The 16,938-nt window shown below is 33.5% G+C and overlaps 1 protein-coding gene across 1 annotated transcript; it reads left to right on the top strand.

The window, feature by feature from the left end:
• The first annotated feature begins 7,894 nt into the window (after positions 1-7,894).
• LOC135152278 (uncharacterized) lies at positions 7,895-11,349 on the top strand. Its single transcript, XM_064092144.1, has 3 exons — positions 7,895-10,386; positions 10,462-10,564; positions 10,645-11,349. Exons 1-3 carry the CDS (start codon positions 7,895-7,897, stop codon positions 11,347-11,349), a joined length of 3,300 nt encoding a protein of 1,099 aa, XP_063948214.1.
• The last annotated feature ends 5,589 nt before the right edge of the window (positions 11,350-16,938 follow it).

Genomic DNA, 16,938 nt, shown 5'->3' with positions numbered 1-16,938 from the left:
AAACAAATCGCATTTGTGGTCAATGAACAAACATATATTAAATTAATATATGTTTGTTAATTCATTGACGAGGAATGCCATTTGTTTGTCGATGAATTTCTCAAAAACGACACATGCACTCTCCTCAAGTTGGCTCATGCTGCAAATTGTCTACAAGTGCAAGAAGCAGTGGATACGATATGCCATGCACTTGTCGGAACATTGGTAACAACTTCGAGGATGTAAAGAAAGATTTCATGAAATATTTTGAGAAGTGTAGAAAGGTTTTTTCTTTTACTTGCACCCACCATGTTCAGTACCTGTTTTAGGAGAAAATACATTACAACTTGGTTCCAATGAGGTATAACAAAATAGCATATGATTGTACAATTTCTTTTTAGAATTACTTCTTCTTCTTACTATAGTTTAATTATTTTCTAAATAGTAGTTTTTTTCTGAACAGATTATTGATCTGCTTAAGTGTTCATTCTTGTCCAAGACTCCTCTGTTACAGATATATTTCAGAAAGTTTACTCCTCTGTAAAGGTATTTGTGCAGAAGTCGGTTAAGAAAATATAGTTAGCTCATAGTCCGCCTCCTCACTATTCCTGTTGGGAAAGCCATTAGTATGTTTAATAAAGACCTAATCCTAAATTATCTATGCACTCATGCTGATCATATGTTTCCTCTTACTGAAGAAACAACTCTGGAGAGTACAAATACTATCTAACATTCTAATTTATTCAGACTCTAAAGAGCAGATTCCGCGAGAATATACATTTCAAAGTCCAAAGGATGAAAGAGGATTTGTAAGAGGATCAACAAAGTTTATGGTGACAGATGACTTGGTTGTTACAATATTACCATCAATGTCTTGTTTCTCGTATTTCCAAAGATTGAATGTGGCTCCGCGTGATCATATTGAGGAACAGGTGATGAATATCGGCATGGAAGAGGTAATGAGAAAAGAACTTTACATAAGTTAGAGAGTGGATAGACGAATGAAAAGACCGGCCCTAATATTCCAAAAAATGTAACAAGTTAATTAGGATAGACGCGATTGCACATTGTGTAACAAATTTTAATGTTAGGTATTTCAATTAATATTTTTTTTAAACTCCGATATTGAAACTGGTTTCACAATTGACAGGTACACAAAGTGCACTTTACTCTTAAGTAATTCATAATTAGTAGCTCTTTATGAAAAATGTGGAGATCAATTCTTTTTAGTATTTTATCCTGGGGCTATGCTTTGATAACTATCCTTACCACAACAATTATTATCTGAGAACTAGAAATATTGCAAGAAAATTGCAGAAATTGTTGAAGCTTTACGATCAACAAAGGCATTATAGTCTATTCCAGTGACATGTGAATGACGGTAAAAAAAATCATATTTATACTGAGACTACATCTTTTGTCATTAGCATTTTCATATATTTGCTAACAATCTGTTCTCAACACAATTTTTTTAAAAGGAAACCAGGTTTCACCACTTGGAATACTAAAAAGTAACAGACTTAAAGAATTTGTGGTTGAAAAAATACATTTATCATTGGTTCCACTAAGATATGACAAATATTTCTACGATTGTCTTTTGCTGTTCTCTTTTCTTAATATAATTTCACCTTTATCTAGTTAAAATATTTTTCTGTTTATTATATATTTTTTCTCTTTGAGCATACATTTTAGATCTCCTCAAGTTCTGAGTTTTGTAGACTACTTATCATATGACGACATATTTTCATATGTTGTCAAATGGGAAAACCAAAACAATGATTGAATTAACAAATTTCAGACTACGTCTTTTGCTGCAGGTGTCATTGGTGACAACTCCATTTTGAACCGATGGCCAACAGCCTGAAGAACGTCATAGATATTGTCCACAAACACTCTATGTAAAGGATGAAATCTGGAGCATAGGAGTCAATAATGACATACAATGCATAAAAAAAAATGAAAATCAAACTTCCTTGTTGTCAAGTACCATTCTACGTCCCCTAGCTCGCCAAATTGCTTCCCGTATTTGATTTGGGTCCATGGTATCTTTGGGCCACAATTCTGCTAACTGTAAAGCATAAAGGACTCAACCTTTTAGTACAGATAATGAAGATAACAATTTAAGAAATAAAGCAAGCAAATCTGCTGAGTAATATATAAATTATATATATACAAAGCCAGATAAGAAATTGGTGGAAAATATACCACACTTAAAAACTGAAATAACAAGATTATACTGAACTTCCAATTCGAAAAACCATTCAGAAAGTGTGACCTGCTTTAAGTCCTCTTTTCAGCAATTCTTACCAAATGAAGTCTGAGGCAAGGATAATTTGCTTGATATCCTTTAGTAAAATGGCAAATGATCGAAGCTGATGGATACGAAAACCAGTAAGAACTATAAACACCTAAAATTAAAATTTAATCTTTTCTATTTTTATGTGATAGCGATCTCCATACATGACATCCACATCAAATTACTTTTCGAAGAGTTGAATAATTTAGAACTGATCCATCAGAAAGTAAAACGGGTTAAATGGCGTTTTGGTCACTCAACTGACCGAAAACTTGCAATTGGGTCATCCAACTCAAAAAGCTTTCAGTCACATCATCATACTCCTAAAAATTTTCGTTCAGATCACTGGCCGTTACAACCCGTTAAAAATTTGACGGAAAGCTGACTACAATATTTATAAAACTCATCAAAAGTCTTGGACCCCAGAAACATAAGTTGATATAATTATAAAATTGAACCTCAAAAAATTTGGACCTAGAGACATATTTTAGTTGTAATTTATAATTGACAGATAGGTCATGGGGCCGACAATTAGAATATGATCATGGTAAGCCCTCCTCATAGCACCTTGAGCTTTTAGGAGAATTGGTCATTTAACATATGTTAGAGCAAGTCCAATAGGTTTGCTAAATCAAGTCTTAAATCCAAAAATAGGGAATATGGGATAAAATTGCACTCCAACACTATGCTAGTGATGTGCTAAATCACTAGCACAAGCCTCCCCTTCCCTATTTTTAGAATATGCTAGCCACTTCTAAACTATTTTTATCATTAAAATATTCATTTCCCTCTCTTCTTTTTTCCTCTTTCCCTCTTTTTTAATGTTATTATAATAATATGGAATGGATATAGGGAGTACTATTGGAGCTCATGTGCTAAATCTTGTGCTAAATCACTAAGACATATTATTTTATAATATTTTTAGGGATCCTCTTAGCATAGTGTTGGACTTGCTCTTATGCCCCAAAAGATGGGCGTCCGTGATCCACTCTCGACCCATAAATGGGCTTTCGAGTGAGGGGGAATGTTAGAATATGATCCTGCTAGGGGATGATAAATTGGCAGATCAGATATTCTCTTCTAACCAATTTTTTATGATTTTTTTAGAGTGATTGACACTTTGCACCCCTTATGTTTAGCCGCTTTTTCAATTTGGTCTCAAACAATTTTTTTTGGCAGTATGCATCATAAAGTTTGAAAAGCGCTTCGCTTTGCACACATTGACCACTCTCCGTTTAATTGACCGTTAAAGTTAACAGACATGTGATTTACACTTTGCACCCCACAGTTTTAATTTTTTTTCATGATACCCTGATGTCCGATCATTTCGACCAAATCCTTTTTAGTCTGTTTGAAATCACTGCATTTTGCTTTCCTAGCATATATGTCCTCAAGTATCATTTCCTTCAATATTTTCTGTAAACAAAAGACAATTCGAACAAAACACGGAAACAAGAGTCACTACAGAAGGATCGATGTTGACCTTTGTAAGAAATTAGAAAATATATGTACACTAAGTCACCAAATTATTATCAATTCTACATCAACACATCTTTTGCCAATTCTACATGTGGTACACCTCTCTTTATAAGTGTCAATTACTTTATATATATGTTTTCTAGGTATAATAGTAAATTTGGAATTATATGTTTTATGTGGAGCCAATATTTAGAATGTTCTTCAATTTTATCAATAATAAGTCAATTAAGTTATATTATGCGAATATCTATTCCCAAAATTAGTATTAATGTAATCCTTTACAATCTGTCAGCATCAGAAAATAATATCTGAAATCGAATATTTAGAGACTGAACAGCTTAATTAGAAGACATAAATTGTGCAACCATGTGCAGGACTTTGAATAAAAGTTGATGGGATAGATTAAACAGTGACACCCAACTGATATGGTGGTAGAAAATTTATATTGGGGATAATATGTAGACAAAAAATAACATTTCCTAGTTGGCTCAAAAGTGCACAATGGAAATAAGACAATTCTACCAATTTTGTTGAGAAAAGAAAACTAACAACGAAAACACTATACAACCTCAATCACATTTTTTAATTGCTATTTTTATAGTATCAATATATTTACTAAGAATTAATCTAATGTATTTGTAAACACCATATACATAACTTATCCTCATTATGAATTTCATTCTTCCCTTCAAAAGTTTGTTATTTTTTTTATCTAATAAAGACACTAAATATTTAGAGAATTATGCAGGAGGAAGATAAAACACATGAAAGTGAACAATTCCCCACCAAACCCAAAAAGGGTGAAACATAGCCATGGTTAAGACCACCAACCCAATGCTTGTATTAAGCCTATAACAATCAATTATATTCTTATTTAATCTTTTTCTTTTCTCACCCACTTATTTTTCTCTAAAGATATATTATCCTCATTCAAACGAATTTTTATTCAGAATTTTGTTGAGAATAGAAATTAGATTCCATTAGTTTTACTAAAGCTATAAATATACATCCCTCCTCTCATCCTCCACTAATTTCTTTCCTCGGCAATATTTGATACACATGCCTACAAGTATGTTGTGTTTGGATGGGATGGATTAATTTTGATAGAATGAAATGAGATTAGAAAGACTTAATGCTTAAATGTAAAAAAATAAATCTTCAGGCCTTATTTTGTCCCTTTATCTTCACTTATTACATTCCATTGCATTCTCCCACCACAAAATTATTCGTTAGACACAAAGGTAAATAGAAGCAATAAAGAGAAGCTTGTTTTCGAACCCAATTAATATTTTGGCATACCAAAATTTGAAAAGAAAATTTAGTTACTATAAATCCACTACAACTCATTCTTAACTACTAGCTTACGGTCGTGTCAAGGCACTGATTTAAATAAACTTTTTAAAACTTATTCATTAGAACTATAATACTTTTTTATTTTGTTACATTATCATCTCCTAATTTATTTACACTAATGTTATTGTTATGGATCAAAAATCGAGGGGTGAGCTTCGTGCTTTTTCACTGCTCTCGTGAGTCGAAACTCAAACGAGGCCTTACGAGATGCCTACGTATTCTCAGCTGGATGAAGAATAAGTCAAAAATGTAATTCTAGATTTGAAGCGTAGAGCCCCTTATATAGTGATCTCTAGTTAGAGTCTGATCAGATGTAGGATCTCAGGTGTTAGAGATATTGTAGAAGTAGGAGATTGAGTTTGAAATAGCATAAGACTGATCATTGATCCTTATCTTGAATTCTTGGAGGTTATCTAGGACTCTAGATAGTCATCTGAAAGTCAGAGTCTTTGTAGGATTATTGAAGTGCTAGACTCATCAATCTGACTCCTAGTAAGATTAGGATTCGAGGTTCGGGCCTACGGACTGGGGCTTGTGCCTTGAGGTTGGATATATAGCCCATGTTTCTCAAACGTGGATGTCCAACGGGCTTTTTATTGCCTCAATTTACTGCTATGAATTTTGGATGATTGATCACGAACCCGGGCTTCGTTCTTGGGCTTTTATCACACTTGAGCTTTTTATAATCCAATAATTATTAGGATTAATTTCAGACCCATCTGAGTTATTTAGATATAAAATTTTCTATTTATTAAAATCTACATCTAATTTTAAAATTTGATTTCTTCTAAAGATATTATTTTAAGATACATGTTATGATATAAAATTATTTGAGAAATGATCTTTCTTATTTTAGTAGAAACATAATGTTGTTTTATGATTTCAAAAGAGATGGAAAAAATATACACCACAAAAATTTCACTGTTTCGGTCCTTTTATTATGTTGCATGGACACTTTTTTAAATCCTAACAATGAGTGTGGCTTAATTCTGAGCAGGGTTTGTGTTTATCACGGCATTGCGTTATTCATCTTTATGGCAATCTTGTTAACGGCGGAGCTTGAATTAAATTCCATATTAATATGGATTTAACTAATAATATGAATATGAACGGCTTATTATTTATATTATCAAACATAACAGGGATTTTACAGACTTGTTTGGTAAATAAAATTATTTCAATTTTAAAAATTAAAATGGATAATTATGTTGGTTATGTGGCTTCATTCTCAGCCGGCTATGCGTTTGGCATGACAGTTATCACCACATCTTTCATCTTTATTGCAATTTTGTGAAAGACAGGCTCAATCTCATTTGCTATTAATACGTATTTGGCTAATGATATCAAAATAAACTCTTTATTTATTTATATTTTGAAACATGATAGCGATTTTATAAAGAGGGTTTCATAAATTAAATTTTTTGAGTTTTAAATATTAAAATGGATAGTTTTGTTTGTGATGTAAGAATAATCATTATATACAAAATTCTCATCCACACTCATACACTACACCAATTCTGGCCATTTACGACGGATATCTTACGACGGAATAAGCGGAGCGCAATACTTACGACGGAACACAAACATTCGTCGTATTTTCTCGTCAATACTTACGACGTAACAACCTTCCGTCGTATGTTTTGCTAGAATTCAGGCGCGCTCTAATAAAAAATAATAAATATTTTTCCCGCGAAAAAACCGTCGTAATTTAACCGTCGTAAGTTAATATATCTACCCAATTAAAGGCAAAAAATAAATGAAAATAAAGTATTTTCTTTTCCGTCGTAAATATGCCGTCGTAAGTTAACATATCTACCTAATTAAAGGAAAAAAATAAATGAAAATAAATTGATTTTCTCTTCCGTCGTAAATAAGCCGTCGTAAGTTCATATAATTATATAAGTAAATCTGTTTTAAAAAAGGAAAATAAATAAGAATTATAAATTTTAATTTTTCGTCGTAATTTAACCGTCGTAAGTTAACATATCTACCTAAATAAAGACAAAAAATAAATGAAAATAAAGTATTTTCTTTTCCGTCGTAAATACGCCGTCGTAAGTTAACATATCTACCTAATTAAAGACAAAAAATAAATGAAAATAAAATGAATTTTGTTTCCGTCGTAAATAAACCGTCGTACGTTCATATAATTATATAATTAAATCTGTTTTAAAAAAGGAAAATAAATAAGAATTATAAATTTTAATTTATCGTCGTAATTTAACCGTCGTAAGTTAACATATCTACCTAAATAAAGACAAAAAATAAATGAAAATAAAGTATTTTCTTTTTCCGTCGTAAATACGCCGTCGTAAGTTAACATATCTACCTAATTAAAGACAAAAAATAAATGAAAATAAAATGAATTATGTTTCCGTCGTAATATAACCGTCGTAAGTTTACCTAACGCATTAACTCCCACCTTCCCACATTAAAATCAAACGGCAGGATATTCATTTTTAAACAGAACTTACGACGGATACGATAATTCCGTCGTAAGTTACCATATATCCCTCAGAAGCTACTGCCTCTTTCTCCCCAACATCATTTCTATATGCTCCTAACCAAAACCAAAAAATATGCTCCTGATCGAATAAATGTGATATAGCAAATTACACTCAACACTTGCATCAATCGTTCTTGTAAGTATTTATTTTCTATCTTTCCAATTAAATTGTAGAAATTTTGATCTTCCATATTTTATTTAGATTAATATAATTTTTCAATATTTGTATGTGGGCTTGTGTGCATATTTATAATTGAAATTTTGTTATTTATTATTCATAGATGTCTCCGGATCGTAGTTGGATCACTAAGCGAATAAAACCCGGTGGATATGGTTTTACGGATGAATATAATGAGGGGGTTAAATATTTTTTGGCATTTGCGCGAAGTAATTCTAGTAAGCCTAATGATCCGAATCTTTTGATTAATTGTCCTTGCAATACATGTCGGAATGCATTATACCAACTCATTCCCGATGTCGAGTTCCATTTATTTGCAACCGGTTTTCTTGAGAGTTATACTATATGGAGCTTTCACGGTGAAGCTAGTGCATCAAGAAATGAACAAATGGATGATCGGGAAGATGTGTTTGACGAGTATGAAATGTTTATGGATGCTATTGGTGGGGGTGCATTTGGAGCGGAAAATAGTAGCCACGAGGACCCGAATGAGCAAGCATCAACCTTCTTAGATAACGTGAATAAAGTTGGTGAGCCAATATACCCGGGCAATCTCAAATATTCTCAATTGAAGTTTGTTACGAAATTACTCCATTGGAAGAATCGCAACAAATGTAGTGATAAAGCTTTTGATGAGTTGCTCCTTTTGCTTGGAGATGTGTTCCCGGATAAACATAAGCTTCCTCTCAACTATTATGCTGTTAAGAAGATGGTTAAACGGTTGAGTTTGGGATATGAAAAAATACATGCATGCGAGAATGATTGTATGTTGTTCTATGGCGGTGATAAAGATCTAAGAAATTGCAAGTATTGTAAATTGAGTCGATATAAAGCTACAACAAATGCTGGGAATAATACTGTTCCAAGAAAGGTTTTGAGACATTTCAAAATCACTGACCGTTTGCAGCGTTTGTACATGTCTACCCGCACGGCTGCACATATGAAGTATCACAAGAACAGAATTGTGACTGAAGGGATTCTCACTCATCCTGCAGATGGAGAAGAATGGAAAGAGTTCGATAAGAATTATCCTGATTTTTCAGCAGAGATTCGTAATGTCAGACTTGGCCTTGCAACCGATGGATTTCCCCCGTACAGCAATGCTACCTCTACTGTTTACTCAGTATGGCCTGTTGTGCTACTTGTGTACAACCTTCCACACACTATGGTTACAAAGGATCCATATATGTTTATGACACTGCTGGTACCCGGGCCGAATGATCCAGGAAAGAATTTGAATGTTTATCTCAGGCCTCTAATTGATGAGTTGATCACTTTATGGAATGTTGGTGTGGAGACATTTGATGCTTCTGCGAAGACTAATTTTATGATGCGAGCAGCCCTATTATGGACTATAAGTGACTTTCCTGGGTTGGGAATGGTTAGTGGATGGTCAACTCACGGGAAAATGGCTTGTCATGTGTGTATGGGTGGAGTTAAAGCTAAACAACTGCCACATAGTAGGAAGTCAAGTTTTTATGGGTTGCATAAGGGGTTTTTAGATAAACGACGAAAAAATCGGATGAAAGGTTGTGTTATTCGCAACAAACTTGATAGTATAACTTTTCCACAACCTGGGAAACCACATTCCAAGGAAAGGGCAATTGGCTTTGGAGATTGGCATAATTGGACGCATGTCACTTGCTTTTTTGACTTGCCATATTGGGATTCCTTGCGTCTTCGTCATTGCATTGATGTCATGCACACGGAGAAAAATGTATTTGATAACATTTTTCACACTATTCTCGATAGCGTAAAAACAAAGGATACCATAAGATCGAGAAAGGACTTGGAAGCAATGGGCATCATGCAAGAGTTATGGCTTAATGGTACACGCAAGCCAAAAGCTAGATATAGCCTAACCCGGGATCAGTTGAAATTGCTATGTAATTGGGTTCATCGAGTGAAACTCCCGGATGGTTGTTCATCAAACTTGAAGAGGTGTTGTAAGAGATCCCAGTTAAAATTTCAAGGCATGAAGTCACATGATTGTCATGTATTTATGCAGAAGTTATTGCCTTCTGCTTTTCGTGAACTTCTTCCAGATGATGTGCATAAAGTACTATGTGACCTATCAAATTTTTTCAAAGACTTATGCTCAACTACACTTCTTGCATCAGATTTGAAACAAATGGATAAAAACATAGCTGGGATTGTTTGTACTTTGGAGACTATATTCCCTCCGGCTCTTTTTGATCCGATGGAGCATCTTCTTGTTCATTTGCCGGAGGAGTGCAGACTAGGTGGCCCTGTCCCAGAAAGATGGATGTATCATGTTGAAAGACTACAAGGCAGAATGAAACATAAAGTAGGGAACAAAGCACGTGTTGAAGGATCCATTGCAGAAAAATACGTATATGAGGAGTTAACACATTTCTGTTCCATGTACTTTGAGTCTGAAGTTGATACAGTGCACAACATGCTAGGTCGTAATATGGTTCATGATATTTCAAGGGATCCAGAAAAACTTGTGGCATTCACATATCCGGTAGAGCCGTTAGGAGCATGTACTGGTTATCATTTAGATCTGAATTCATTGAGTACTGCAGCATATTACATCCTCACTAACATGCAAGAAGTGGCACCTTATATTCTGTAAGCATCTAAACTTTTCATTACTAACCAGCACCATTTAATTTTGTGCACTAACATGTATCGATAACTTTTCAGTATGTTCGAAGCAGAGATTCGCAACCATACTCCACACGTATTGAGTGATAGTGAGATGGATACAATGATGAAGGATAATTTTGCAAAGTGGTTGCAAGTCAAGGTATTTTACTTAAAGTTCACATTATCATATGTTTGACATTATCATATTATCATATTTTTGAAAAGACTATTTCATTTCAGGCACAACACAACAACAAACAGTTGCAATATTTGTTGGGAGGCCCAGCTTCTTATGTGATTTCTTATAAAAGATGTAGGGTGAATGGGTATTCATTCAACTTAGGAAAATCAAGTTCGGGGATACTTGTCAAGGGAAGTTGTTACGGTGATAGTGGAAGCAATTATTATGGAAGTTTGCTGGAAATTCTGAAAATAACATATGGTGGTGGAAATCAAGTGTTTCTAATGAAATGTCATTGGTATGACCATGTTAGGGGCGTGAAGAAAGACAAAAATGGAGTGCTTTTAATTGATCTCAATTCAAAACTGAAAGGAGATGATGTTTACATTCTAGCAAGTCAAGCCACTCAAGTGTACTATGCTCCTAGTGTAAAGAATCCAAATAGTAATATTCATACAATAATCACATGTAGACCTCAAGTGTTAAGTGGAAGAGCTATTGATGCTAACATGGAACCCCTTCAAGAAGATGTGTCAAATACCACACCCATAGAATTTTCTTCAAGGTCGTTATTTGTCGACTTCTCCATTTATGAAATGGAAGATGAACAAGAGCAACAAAATGAAGTGGAAAGTGAAGAAGATGAAGAAAATGAAATGGAGGCGGGGGAGGATCACGAGGAGGAGGATGACGAAGAAGAAGAAGAAGAAGAAGAAGAAGATGGTTATGATAGCATCGAAGTGGATAGTGGAGAAGAATATTGATTGATGTTGTGTTTCTAGCAAATTTTCTATTTTAGTTGAATTAAAATGATTTTCCGGGTAATTTTAGCTACTTTAATTAGTGTTTTTTCACAATTCCATGGTTTTAGCCGATTCCATGGTTTTGGAATCTTACTAATGCTAAATGTGTTGTGTTGGTGCAAGAATATTGATTGATGTTGTGATTCTAGCCAATTTTCTATTTTAGTTGAATTAAAATGATTTTCCGGGTAATTTTAGCTACTTTAATTAGTGTTTTTTCACAATTCCATGGTTTTAGCCGATTCCATGGTTTTGGATTTTTACTAATGCTATATATGTTGTGTTGGTGCAAGAATATTGATTGATGTTGTGATTCTAGCCAATTTTCCATTTTAGTTGAATTGAAATGATTTTCCGGGTAATTTTATAGCCACTTTAATTAGTGTTTTTACACAATCCCATGGTTTTAGCCGATTCCATGGTTTTGAAATCTTACTAATGCTAACTATGTTATGTTGTTGCAAGAATATTGCTTGATGTTGTGATTCTAGCCAATTTTCTATTTTAGTTGAATTATAATGATTTTTCGGATAATTTTAACTACTTTAATAAGTGTTTTTTCACAATTGCATGGTTTTAGCCGATTCCATGGTTTCGGATTCTTACTAATGCTATATATGTTGTGTTGGTGCAAGAATATTGCTTGATGTTGTGATTCTAGCCAATTTTCCATTTTAGTTGAATTGAAATGATTTTCCGGGTAATTTTAGCCACTTTAATTAGTGTTTTTTCACAATCCCATGGTTTTAGCCGATTCCATGGTTTTGAAATCTTACTAATGCTAACTATGTTATGTTGTTGCAAGAATATTGCTTGATGTTGTGATTCTAGCCAATTTTCTATTTTAGTTGAATTAAAATGATTTTTCGGATAATTTTAACTACTTTAATTAGTGTTTTTTCACAATTGCATGGTTTTAGCCGATTCCATGGTTTCGGATTCTTACTAATGCTAAATATGTTGTGTTGGTGCAAGAATATTGATTGATGTTGTGATTCTAGCCAATTTTCTATTTTAGTTGAATTAAAATGATTTTCCGGGTAATTTTAGCTACTTTAGTTAGTGTTTTTTCACAATCCCATGGTTTTAGCCGATTCCATGGTTTTGAAATCTTACTAATGCTAAATATGTTGTGTTGGTGCAAGAATATTGATTGATGTTGTGTTTCTAGCAAATTTTCTATTTTAGTTGAATTAAAATGATTTTCCGGGTAATTTTAGCTACTTTAATTAGTGTTTTTTCACAATTCCATGGTTTTAGCCGATTCCATGGTTTTGGAATCTTACTAATGCTAAATGTGTTGTGTTGGTGCAAGAATATTGATTGATGTTGTGATTCTAGCCAATTTTCAATTTTAGTTGAATTAAAATGATTTTCCGGGTAATTTTAGCTACTTTAGTTAGTGTTTTTTCACAATCCCATGGTTTTAGCCGATTCCATGGTTTTGAAATCTTACTAATGCTAAATATGTTGTGTTGGTGCAAGAATATTGATTGATGTTGTGTTTCTAGCAAATTTTCTATTTTAGTTGAATTAAAATGATTTTCCGGGTAATTTTAGCTACTTTAATTAGTGTTTTTTCACAATTCCATGGTTTTAGCCGATTCCATGGTTTTGGAATCTTACTAATGCTAAATGTGTTGTGTTGGTGCAAGAATATTGATTGATGTTGTGATTCTAGCCAATTTTCTATTTTAGTTGAATTAAAATGATTTTCCGGATAATTTTAGCTACTTTAATTAGTGTTTTTTCACAATTCCATGGTTTTAGCCGATTCCATGGTTTTGGAATCTTACTAATGCTAAATGTGTTGTGTTGGTGTAAGAATATTGATTGATGTTGTGATTCTAGCCAATTTTCTATTTTAGTTGAATTAAAATGATTTTCCGGGTAATTTTAGCTACTTTAATTAGTGTTTTTTCACAATCCCATGGTTTTAGCCGATTCCATGGTTTTGAAATCTTACTAATGCTAAATATGTTGTGTTGGTGCAAGAATATTGATTGATGTTGCGATTCTAGCCAATTTTCTATTTTAGTTGAATTAAAATGATTTTCCGGGTAATTTTAGCTACTTTAATTAGTGTTTTTTCACAATCCCATGGTTTTAGCCGATTCCATGGTTTTGAAATCTTACTAATGTTAAATGTGTTATGTTGGTTCAAGAATATTGGTTGATGTTGTGATTATAGACAATTTTCTATTTTCCGGCCAATTAATCAAAAATTTGATTAATATTTGATTTAGGTACCTATAGATTTAGGTTTTTTTCATGTCATTTCGTATATTTGATTATGCAATATGGTTATAGACACCTATAACCTCACTGAGTTAATAGGATTTTGGTTTGGTTGATTTTGGTAATGGTTCTGGTCACACCAGTAGAACCAGTAGAATCTGTAGATTCTGGGAAACAAACGACGGATTATGAACATCCGTCGTAAATCTGGATTGTTTGAGTATATTTACGACAGTTTGTATAATTCTGTCGGAAGAAACCCAGATTTTTTAAATTTCGTCGTAAATAGTTAAGAACTTCTGTCGGAAGTTACCCAGTATCCGTCATATGTATATGAACATCCGTCGTAAGAAGCCAGTTTTCTTTCATATTTTTATCGTACAAATCTTTTACATTCATTTTAATTATACAATAATCACTTTGTTCTAAATATTTCAATAAAACATTAACTATTATATAATTAAAACTTGTAACTATTTTGATAAAACTTTAATTTTATATTTCAATAAAACTTGTTACATCATATATGGTTACTCAAGAACGAGATATGAGGCACACTCTGTTGTAAAAATCGATGACTAATATCAATTCAGGTTCCGTAAAACGACGAACTGATTAAAAATTTCAATAATAACTTGCATGATGTCTATATCTGAGTTGATTTACAGATATTTTATTCATCCAATTGACAACTTATTTTGTTTGAGCCGATTGAAACTTTACTTATTTCAATAAAACCGGTTACATATATGTATGACTACTCAAGAACGAGATATGACACACTTTGTTCTAAAAATCGGTGATTAAAAAATTCATATTCTGATTAATAACTTATTTGACTGAACTTTAAATTGTGATTTATGATGTAATGTGATTTAACTTCCGTTTTTTTACAAAATTCAAGATATCATGTATATCAGTATATATAATAACATATTTAAATTTTATATATAATATTTATAAAAAATAATATAAAAAATCCATTAAAATTCAAAAATTAATAATAAAAATAAAATTAGAAAATCATTAAAATTCAAAAATTAAAAATCAAAATGGAAAGTAACAAAATAAGGGTAATAAAGAACTAAAATTTTAGTAAGTGTTCTTAAATTTCAAATTTAAAAATTTAAATTTTTTGTAACACTGATATGAGTCATATATTAAAATTTCAAAAATTAAAAAATAAAATAAAATTGCTAATTGAATAAAAATGAATAATAAGATTGAAATTAAAATGAAAAGAAGGTACAGTTGTATCTGGAGAATAAGATTGGCGCTAAAAAAGAGAGACGAAAACTTAAACCCACCGCGTCCAATAATTGAGGCTAAACGACGTCGTAGCCAGGTGCAAATAAGAAAAACCCTAAGACCCATCTCTCACTTTTCACTTTGTTTCCTTTCTCTGCTGAAAGCTTCCTCTTCATTTCTCTGCGATTTCAACGCTGGTTCTTTGCGATTTCAACGCTAATCGCGACGGTGAACGATGATTCTAACACTTATTGTAGCTATTACTAGGTATATAAACGATTCTCTTTGTCTTTGTATCTTTTACATGCATGTATATCTATACAATCTGTCGTATTATTGGCTATATTTGTTATCTCTTTGTGTAGTATTGTTAATTAGTGGGTGTTAATTAGTGGGTATCAATATTTACTGGGCATAAATGTTTGGATGACTTCTGTGTGAGTGGGAAACACTATGTCTATAGATTTAGCAAAAATGGCACAAATTGGTGTTATTTAGCAAAAAACCCAAACAGTTGAGTTATGTGTGTGTGTTCTATGTTCTATGTATTTTTTCATTTTTTTTGATATATTTATCGACTTGTGTTTTTTGTTTAAATTTCAGTGTTGTTGGCTTGATGGCTGGGAGGAGGTCTGCGGGAGGCCGGGGGGGTTCTGCGGGAGGCCGGGGGGGTTCTGCAGGAGGCCGGGGGGGTTCTGCGGGAGGCCGGGGGCGTGGGGACAAGAATGCTAGTGCTGGCGGGGAAAGCAGCAAGGACGCGGATGGTGGGGAGTGTCTTACTGGCGCCGCTGATGGTAATGATGGTGCTCTTGGGGGGCACGGTAGTCAAGCCGGTGGAGGGGAGTGTCCTACTGGCGCCGCTGATGGTAATGATGGTACTCTTGGGGGGCAGGGTAGTCAAGACGATGGAAGGGAGTGTAATACTGGCGCCGCTGATGGTAATGGTGGCACTCTCGGGGGGCAGGGCAGTCAAACCGGTGGAGGGGAGTGTAGTACTGCTGGTGAGGGTAATGCTACAGGCACTAAGGGTGGTGTTAGGACGGGTGCTAGCACAACCACTAGGAAACGTCGTAAGCGCGCAGTTGTAGATGAGGAGAATTCTGCATGTGCTGAATGGGATGATGAAGGGAGACAAACTACGCCAATCAGAGTGGAGGCTGATCCTCGAAGTCACAGGACGCGTGGATATTCTCCGGGGGGATTTGGTACATACCCCGTGACCCCAAATGTGGTTCGTATTGCTGGTAACTTGTAAGTATTCCTTTATTGCTTAAATCTGTTTAAATCTATTTATGTGATGGTATAATGAATTACATGCTTTTGTGTTGCTTTAATACTGGTATAAAGATGTTGAGTTTGTTTTAAAAAACTACTATCCTGCAGATGAATACAAATGACTACTTAGGCATGCACTATGCCCATATGGCATATATATATATATATATATTTATATTTATAGACCACTGGGAAATAGAACTTTTTATAAGTGTTGGTCCTTTGGTTTTCTTCTAAATGTTCCCCTGTATATAGAGTTTTCTGTATCATATATAATGAGAAGTGATATATTTCTTTGTGATATCAGATTACCTAATTAGTAAATATACATCTTTTCAACATTTTGAAGTATTATTATATGTTTGATGTATTATAAGCCATCAACACACCTCATTCTGTTACTAAAATGAAGTTAAGTCTGGCTCTATAGCCTCGGCAAACAACGTTCTAATTAGTCAGTGCTGATTAGTTGCAAGTTAAATATATATATATATTTATAGACCACTGGGAAATAGAACTTTTTATATCTGTCTAGTATCACCTATAATGTTTGACAATATTTCAGGATTGACTGTTCAAAGGCGTTGCGGAATTTACTGGCAATAATGCGTGTGTACTGGCCAGATGGTTGTGTAGGCGCAAAAGACGTTGATAGAAAAAATCCAAACTTTTGGAGTCAGTGCATATCTGAATTCTTAGTAAGTATATTAACTTCATACTTTATATTTTCATGTTATTCTCGAGTGACATATTTAACTTTATTATTGTAGCGCTACAACACATGGGATC

Source organism: Daucus carota, chromosome 4 (genome assembly GCF_001625215.2).
Source record: "Daucus carota subsp. sativus chromosome 4, DH1 v3.0, whole genome shotgun sequence".
In the NCBI taxonomy this organism is placed as follows: domain Eukaryota; kingdom Viridiplantae; phylum Streptophyta; class Magnoliopsida; order Apiales; family Apiaceae; genus Daucus; species Daucus carota.
This window is presented reverse-complemented; position numbering and strand designations above follow the sequence as displayed.

What these genes read in the sequence shown, in the direction of transcription:
- LOC135152278 (XM_064092144.1), top strand. Translation starts at nt 7,895, where the DNA reads ATGTCTCCGGATCGTAGTTGGATCACTAAGCGAATAAAACCCGGTGGA. An exon ending in GAAGTGGCACCTTATATTCT is followed by an intron (nt 10,387 to 10,461) that starts GTAAGCATCTAA and finishes ATAACTTTTCAG; the next exon opens with TATGTTCGAAGCAGAGATTC. An exon ending in CAAAGTGGTTGCAAGTCAAG is followed by an intron (nt 10,565 to 10,644) that starts GTATTTTACTTA and finishes ATTTCATTTCAG; the next exon opens with GCACAACACAACAACAAACA.